The sequence below is a fragment of the Biomphalaria glabrata genome, chromosome 7 (assembly GCF_947242115.1).
Source record: "Biomphalaria glabrata chromosome 7, xgBioGlab47.1, whole genome shotgun sequence".
Lineage (NCBI taxonomy): Eukaryota > Metazoa > Mollusca > Gastropoda > Planorbidae > Biomphalaria > Biomphalaria glabrata.
The window spans coordinates 4,748,305-4,757,115 of NC_074717.1; the positions used below are offsets into that span (position 1 = coordinate 4,748,305).

At 43.7% G+C, this 8,811-nt stretch overlaps 1 protein-coding gene across 1 annotated transcript; it reads left to right on the forward strand.

Moving 5' to 3' along the window:
• Positions 1-6,256: 6,256 nt before the first annotated feature.
• LOC129927320 (RNA-binding protein 12B-like) lies at positions 6,257-7,555 on the forward strand. Its single transcript, XM_056035798.1, has 3 exons — positions 6,257-6,286; positions 6,374-7,416; positions 7,549-7,555. Exons 1-3 carry the CDS (start codon positions 6,257-6,259, stop codon positions 7,553-7,555), a joined length of 1,080 nt encoding a protein of 359 aa, XP_055891773.1.
• The last annotated feature ends 1,256 nt before the right edge of the window (positions 7,556-8,811 follow it).

Genomic DNA, 8,811 nt, shown 5'->3' on the forward strand with positions numbered 1-8,811 from the left:
CCACATGCACCAAGCCTTGTTGCATGCCCTGCATTAGAAAGTTTCAAGTCACTCCTTATTGTATAAGACCCAGGCCATCAGAACGATTGTACTCCACAATACCTAGGTGCATAAAAGGGACTGCTTGTCCCTGCCCTCCTGGGAGCTGCTTATGTGTCCAGCCCTCCAGGTCACCAAGGAAAAGCTGCTGCTCTCTATTAGGCACCACCAAACCTCTTTGCTGCCAGGGATTCACGACCAGTTATATCAAATCGAAGCAAGGCGACGCCGTCTGTCAACAGCTTTTAAATAGGTATGGTTTCTCCAGCACGCCGGCGCGATGCTGCCCGCCAATCTGTACGGGAATGACATTCTGTCCCAACCCGTGCAACACCAACCTCTGCAAAAAGATGAGCAAGCCAAGCTGCATGTGCAACTTACAGTTAGGCCCGGAGATCAAGTCTTGCTGCGCTGCTAGATCAGGGGGGTGTAAATCTTGTCGGCCATGCACGAAACAAAGTGGCTATCCTTCGGCCTGTGAGCAAGTAGAGGACTATACCAATTCAAGGAAGCCCACTTCCCCTGGCTGCAAACGAGCTCAGATCATTCTTTTCAACAACGAACCTTGTGACAAACCACCGCGCAAGGAATTTTTCCTCGCCCCGCACTGCTTGCGTAAGACGGGGCCTAGAAGCCCTGTCAGGGAGTTCATGGACAAAATGTGTGTGCACAAAAAGAAGCCCAAAGAGGTGAGTGAGGAGGAGGCCGGAGAGGTGGGTGTCGTTCAGCAACAGGAGAAAGAGTCGCAGCCTGAAGCGCTGCCTTCCGAGAAACCTGACCAGAAAGAGAACGAGGTTAAAGAAGAGGGCGAGGCGACACTGGATACAACTGCTGAAGAAAAGGAGAAAGTCGACGAAAAGGGGGGCGGGGAATTGGAGGCTAAAGGCTCTTCTAAAAAGAAAGATGGGAAAAAGACCAAATCATCCAAAAAGACTTCGGCATCCGACGAAAACGCCAGCGCAATAAATAAAGAAGAGAGTGCCGAAGATATCTCAGAGAATGACGTCTTGCTGTTTGTGAGTGCCCTGTCTCCTACACTATCCATCGTGGATGCTTTGGACGAGACTCATCTGAAGATGTGCAGGAACAACAACCACGGATGTGAGCAGTGCGTCACGCGACACTCCCACTTCTCACAGGGAAAATACTATCCCGGCTTCAGGGTAGAGAAATCTTCCTATGACCCTTACGGTGCAGGCCTCCCTTCCAACGTGTCTTCTTTCCAGAAAAGCAGAGAGCTGAGACCAAGCTACGACATATACAGGCTCGGCACCTATTCCGGGCCAAGTTTTGGCTTCACAACCAGCTGCTTCAACAGACCAAATGATAAACGGACCAGTTTTGACGAAAAGATTTTCTGCACGTCCAGACTCTCTAAAAACTGGAACGTCAACGCTATCAACACGACGAAATTCCGTACAAACTCGTACAACTCTCCGAAGTCGAGCACCCCTGTGGTGTTCCGCAATTTCCCAAAAGCCATCATTTACAGCAAACTCGAGGGGGAAATCCAGAGAAAGATCCAGCAAATCAAAATCAGCAGCTTCAACTGCAAGAGTAACTGGCGGAAACAGCAGCTTGAAATGCCTAGCGTAGTTCCCCAGCAGGCAGAAGCTGTCGTCACTATGACTGAAGATGTTGAGCCAATACAAGGCCATGATCCAACTACAGAGGAGTTTATCAACACGAGCTGGAGAGCGATAAAACAGAGACAAAGTCTACGAAATAGTATTCGGCCCAGCATGCGCCAAAGTGCTCGCCTGAGCGTGCACCCAAACATTCGATCAAGTGTGCAACAAAATGTGAGAAACGAAGCTCCGATTTCACCAGAAGAAGCAGTCGAAGAGCTGGTCAGAGACTCTCCGAAAGAAGAGCCCGCTAAAGCACCTGTCGAGATAGAGAAAAAAGACAGCTGCAGCAGCTTCAGGTGCAACATCTGCAGTGACAACAACGACAAGGATGCCAAACAATCTAACTGCAATCACGACATCGCATCCGTCGGCTACTCCAGTTGCGCCTCATTAGCTTCAGAGAATGATGTTATTCGTAACGATTTTTTGATTCAAGAAAAACCCACTGCCCCCGTGACTGTCACTCTAACGGCGGGCAATACACAAGATAAGGTAACTCCTATTCGAATGCACAACGAACGAGAATCCTCCGTTGATGGCAACCCGTACGAGCTAGCAAACATGGCACCCAAGGCTGACTCGGGGGCAAAAAATACATTATTTGAAAACGAAAGTGGAAATGCAAGCATGAAAACCCACCCCTTATTAGATGTCAGCGCCATGGCGCCGGAAGTGGGCGAAGAGAAGATAGAGAGTTTGTTTAGCCGTTTTAACGCCACCCTGCAAACCCTGATTCAGACGAAACACTGCGCGAATGGCGAACCAGATCACGTGATCTCTGATTTGACGAAACAACAATCCGGAAATTGTGGAAATGGGATTGTGGCAGATTATCAAAGTAAGGCCGCAGCCAGTCGGATTTTGGCGCCACATTGCAGCATGGCGAGCAGTCTGAGCTCTGTGGCAACGGTGACGTCATCTACCACTCTAAGTATTGCCTCCGTTTCCAACATCGAGTCGGTGCATGTCGCAGATCCTCACAGATTCAGCGTCGTTCAAAAAATGTCATCCCTTCTCAAGAATAACAGGTCAAAATATGGTGTCGACGGTGGCGTGTCCCCGGCCAGAGGCTGTGACACCCCTGTGCGATATCTCGTCCGAAACGCCTTCATCCCAAAGGATGGCTCTGGCGTCTTCCACGCTGGTGAGGTGCGCCGTTGCTCTCCAAACGCCCACATTGAGGCGGAGTCTCTCCACAGCGACTACGCCCTAGAAATTGCCACCTCCCTAGCATCGGACATGTGCGAGAGCAGATGCCGGAGGGACCTCGTCTCCGGAAGCAGCGTCGATCCTGGCAACGAGTCCCAGAACCACCCTTCCTCTAGGTTCCACCAGATGTGCGCTGCCCCCGCAGAGGACGACCAGCTTCTCAGCGCCTCCTGTGCCCACATAACTGACTTATTGGAGACAAACTCTCCACCCGGAAGTATCTTCTCGTCTGCTGAGCCCGATAATTCGAAAGCGCCATCTACGGATGTTTCCATAACTCAGAACTTGTTTCTTATCATGATACGACTTTTCGCTTCACCGGCATAAGGGTTGAGCAGCCAAACCCTCAATCAAAAGGATACAGACCAAACATAGTCTATTGCTAGCAAATTTTTTTTTTAAAGTATTGAACTGATTTAAACTTTTTCCCATCAGTCACTTGATGGACCTGATAACAAACTGAATTTTATTTTTTTTTTTAAATGAAGATTTTAAATAATCTTATAACAAATTAAAATGAACTGTGGACGTAATCTTATTATATATGAAGACGTTAGCCAGGTAGCCAGATTTCATCTTATTTATAAAAGATAACCTATTTAGGATTCTATCTGCTTGTAACATTAAAAATGAATGAGCCTGGTCAGGGTTTTAACAATCTACTTCGAAGATGGCCAGTGCCTGTTCCCCTTCATTCCATCTGCTACTTGCGAGATTTATAAAAACTAGGAGTTTTGTATTAACGAGAAAAAAAAAGGTGTAACATAATGTTAAGTTGCCTTTGTTATTTGTATGTAGTTAGCATACGGTGTTTGTGTTACATTGTTGCCCGTTTTAGTTCCTAGTTGATCCACTGCACTCTTCCTGCACCGGACACAGAACTGATATGAATATCTTAGGGCAAGTTTGAATTTGAATTGATTCTAAAATTACACACATTTTCACAATTAATTTGAAACAAACCACAAATATATTGTGTAAATAGCAAGTGTGGCGAAATGGTATTTGATTGTGATAACACATGTCAGTAGGCCAGAAAAATAAAATGTAGGCTATAATATTCTTTAATAAATTATATAAATGTTTAACAGTGTATGTAGTTTATGATTTACGAGGGTGTTATTTTGGCCATCACAATGTCTGACTTTGCTTTCCTTCAACTAGGGGTAGTAAAAGTTATGATTACCAGAATGTATGAATCTACCTCCCCCCCCTTTTCCAATACACTCACACAGGCGTACCACATCCAGAGCCTCTAAGAGAATGGAACTCAAATCTCTAAGCTTCTGTTCTTTCGTGTTTTGCAACACGCGCTCACGACCCCCACCCTGGCGTTATTCTTACCGATATTAAATACCTAGATCGAATTAATTCGTACAAAAAAAAACCAGTATTAAACTACCAACTAATGAGGATTGAATGAATCTAAACTTAATATAATGAGCATCGTGGCGGCGTTACACCTGCAATACAGTGCACACATGTACAACTTTAGGGGGGGGGGGGACTTAAGTTTATTATTACGGACAACTATGGTCCTTTTTTAATGGGAGAGGGGGGAATTGAGGTGTATGGCCTAATTAACCTGTGTAGTTTAATTGAATAGAGTTTTAAAACGCTTTTTTTTTTTTTTTCCGGTGCAAGTCTCGGATGAAAACAAAAAAAAAATGCAGGTGAAATGTCAGCCATTACTCACTGTTTTTCAGCTAGGGCATGGCGATCATTTAAAAGTTCAAAGGTTATAGCTGACGTCTCATAGCGTCCCTGAGAGAATAGCGAAACTCTTTTTTGTTTTCCATTACTTACTTGTGGCAATATTTCAATATTTCCCCCCACATGTGGTTGGTTGTGGGAGACACGGGGGTATTTGCAGTACTCAGCAAGTGTCGTGTAAAAAACTAATCAGATCACGATGTAAGCCACGGCCGAACCTACAGCTGGGGGGGAGGGGGTGATATCGGAAATCGTTAACTAATTAGTCTTCCGCCATTGTGGGGGGGGGGGGTAGATTCAGTACTGGTTCAATATCGCCGCCAAGAAGCAGACGATTTGAAAAGGACCGGGGGAGGAGGTCAACATTCTGACGAGAATGGGGGGTGGGGGGGCTACAAATGTTTTCCAAAATGATTTTACAATTAACGATAATGTAGTGGCGAAAGTTTTTTGTTTTTTTTTTTGGGGGGGGGGGGGTAGGGCTGAACTTCTTTCTCGTAAGATTAACGTAGGCTTCTAGTCACACTTAAACCTACGTGATGGTTTTTTTTTTTTGGACTCGCACTAAGCACCAACAGCCATGAATTGGTTGAAAGCACACAAGACTTTCTGTCACCTAAACATAGATATCTGACCAACGGAGCAGATCTGAAAGCACACAAGACTTTCTGTCACCAAAACATAGATATCTGACCAACGGAGCAGATCTGAAAGCACACAAGACTTTCTGTCACCAAAACATAGATAGCTGTCCAACGGAGCAGATCTGAAAGCACACAAGACTTTCTGTCACCAAAACATAGATAGATGACCAACGGAGCAGATCTGAAAGCACACAAGACTTTCTGTCACCAAAACATAGATAGCTGTCCAACGGAGCAGATCTGAAAGCACACAAGACTTTCTGTCACCAAAACATAGATAGCTGACCAACGGAGCAGATCTGAAAGCACACAAGACTTTCTGTCACCAAAACATAGATAGCTGACCAACGGAGCAGATCTGAAAGCACACAAGACTTTCTGTCACCAAAACATAGATAGCTGACCAACGGAGCAGATCTGAAAGCACACAAGACTTTCTGTCACCAAAACATAGATAGCTGACCAACGGAGGAGATCTGAAAGCACACAAGACTTTCTGTCACCAAAACATAGATAGCTGACCAACGGAGCAGATCTGAAAGCACACAAGACTTTCTGTCACCAAAACATAGATAGCTGACCAACGGAGCAGATCTGAAAGCACACAAGACTTTCTGTCACCAAAACATAGATAGCTGACCAACGGAGCAGATCTGAAAGCACACAAGACTTTCTGTCACCAAAACATAGATAGCTGACCAACGGAGCAGATCTGAAAGCACACAAGACTTTCTGTCACCAAAACATAGATAGCTGTCCAACGGAGCAGATCTGAAAGCACACAAGACTTTCTGTCACCAAAACATAGATAGCTGACCAACGGAGCAGATCTGAAAGCACACAAGACTTTCTGTCACCAAAACATAGATAGCTGACCAACGGAGCAGATCTGAAAGCACACAAGACTTTCTGTCACCAAAACATAGATAGCTGTCCAACGGAGCAGATCTGAAAGCACACAAGACTTTCTGTCACCAAAACATAGATAGCTGACCAACGGAGCAGATCTGAAACAGCACAATGCCAACAACTCTTGACCCAATTACACAGGTTCAACAAACTATTCAATAAGCCATTGACCTCAACTAGATATTAATTTTGCGTTACAACTAGCCATTTGCCTTGCTATTCAACCAGCCACCCAATCTGCTATTCAACCAGCCACCCAATCTGCTATTCAACCAGCCACCTAATCTGCTATTCAACCAGCCACCTAATCTGCTATTCAACCAGCCACCCAATCTGCTATTCAACCAGCCACCCAATCTGCTATTCAACCAGCCACCCAATCTGCTATTCAACCAGCCACCCAATCTGCTATTCAACCAGCCACCCAATCTGCTATTCAACCAGCCACCCAATCTGCTATTCAACCAGCCACCCAATCTGCTATTCAACCAGCCACCTAATCTGCTATTCAACCAGCCACCCAATCTGCTATTCAACCAGCCACCTAATCTGCTATTCAACCAGCCACCCAATCTGCTATTCAACCAGCCACCCAATCTGCTATTCAACCAGCCACCCAATCTGCTATTCAACCAGCCACCTAATCTGCTATTCAACCAGCCACCCAATCTGCTATTCAACCAGCCACCCAATCTGCTATTCAACCAGCCACCCAATCTGCTATTCAACCAGCCACCCAATCTGCTATTCAACCAGCCACCCAATCTGCTATTCAACCAGCCACCCAATCTGCTATTCAACCAGCCACCCAATCTGCTATTCAACCAGCCACCCAATCTGCTATTCAACCAGCCACCTAATCTGCTATTCAACCAGCCACCCAATCTGCTATTCAACCAGCCACCTAATCTGCTATTCAACCAGCCACCCAATCTGCTATTCAACCAGCCACCCAATCTGCTATTCAACCAGCCACCCAATCTGCTATTCAACCAGCCACCTAATCTGCTATTCAACCAGCCACCCAATCTGCTATTCAACCAGCCACCCAATCTGCTATTCAACCAGCCACCTAATCTGCTATTCAACCAGCCACCCAATCTGCTATTCAACCAGCCACCCAATCTGCTATTCAACCAGCCACCCAATCTGCTATTCAACCAGCCACCCAATCTGCTATTCAACCAGCCACCCAATCTGCTATTCAACCAGCCACCTAATCTGCTATTCAACCAGCCACCCAATCTGCTATTCAACCAGCCACCTAATCTGCTATTCAACCAGCCACCTAATCTGCTATTCAACCAGCCACCTAATCTGCTATTCAACCAGCCACCTAATCTGCTATTCAACCAGCCACCCAATCTGCTATTCAACAAGCTTTTAAATTATCCTTTAATTAGCCATTAACCTGCTGTTCATCTAGTTATTCAACTATTAAAAAAACAAAAGTAAAGTACCTTTTTCAGACCTTGCTATTGACAGGTCAGATGACTTAAAGGAGATATATTTTTAAGGCCATTCAACAAGTCATGTGACAAGCCCTGTGGCTGGCTATCAACTTTCGGTATTTAGTGAAACATAAAGAAAAAAAAACTAATTTATTTTTTTGGGGGGAGACAATGAAAAGAAACAAATGATTTAATATACAAACAAAACAAAAATAGTGCTTCTTATAAATTAGGTTATATTTATTTATATAAATATAAATCCAAACTTTTAGACCATTCAGAAAACATAAATAGAAATCATTAATTTTAGAATTATTTTACAAGAAAAAATATTTAAAGACATTTTAATCAATGAAAAAAAAAAAAAAAGATTACATTAAATACAACAAAATCTTAATTTATTTTTTAAAGCTAATATCATGTCCTGTAGCAACATTGTAAGCAGCATGAGTAGTGAATAAACTAATGATCTTAAAAAAATTGGACTCAAAAAAAAAAAAATCACTTAAGAGTGCCTGAAATAAGAATAATGTAAAACTTTTTATGACATATTAGAATCTAAGTTATAGATATATAGGTCAGTGCTGGGTTTAATACATATAGGTCAGTGCTAGGTTTCATTCTATAGTTGTAACAAACCAGTCCGATTCACTAGCAATACTAAGATTAAGTATGAAGTTCATCCATCCTATCATTTTATCTTCTAGATCAGGGGTTCTCAACCTGTGGGTCGCGACCCGCTTGGGGGTCGATTGACCATTTGCCAGGGGTCGCCTAAGACCATCGAAAATATGGATTGTTATTGTCTACTCTTCTATTGCTGGCTAATTAAGAGGCATGCAAATGGAGGCATTTTATAGGTAATAGTGCACTTAAAACCATTACCACTTCCGAGGTTAACAACCTTGAGGAATGGAATAACATAATCCAGCATATCCAGTATAGGTAAATAGACCATTGCACTGAGAACTCAGAAGGGTAAACTCAAATTAACCAGACACTTCAAAGTCCTCAATGTTAAAAGCAGATCAAGACCCTGAATGTAAATGACGCCTGCAATTAGAGCACTCAAGTAAATAGTAAAAGCACTGGGTCTTTAAAAAAATCGATTTTAAACAGCATTTAAAAGAAAGAAAAATGATTAGAAATAAACACAATGAAGATGTACAGTGAATGCTGCGTGTCCATTTATAATTCAGATCTTAGCACACATGG

What these genes read in the sequence shown, in the direction of transcription:
- LOC129927320 (XM_056035798.1), top strand. Translation starts at nt 6,257, where the DNA reads ATGCCAACAACTCTTGACCCAATTACACAG. An exon ending in CTCTTGACCCAATTACACAG is followed by an intron (nt 6,287 to 6,373) that starts GTTCAACAAACT and finishes CTATTCAACCAG; the next exon opens with CCACCCAATCTGCTATTCAA.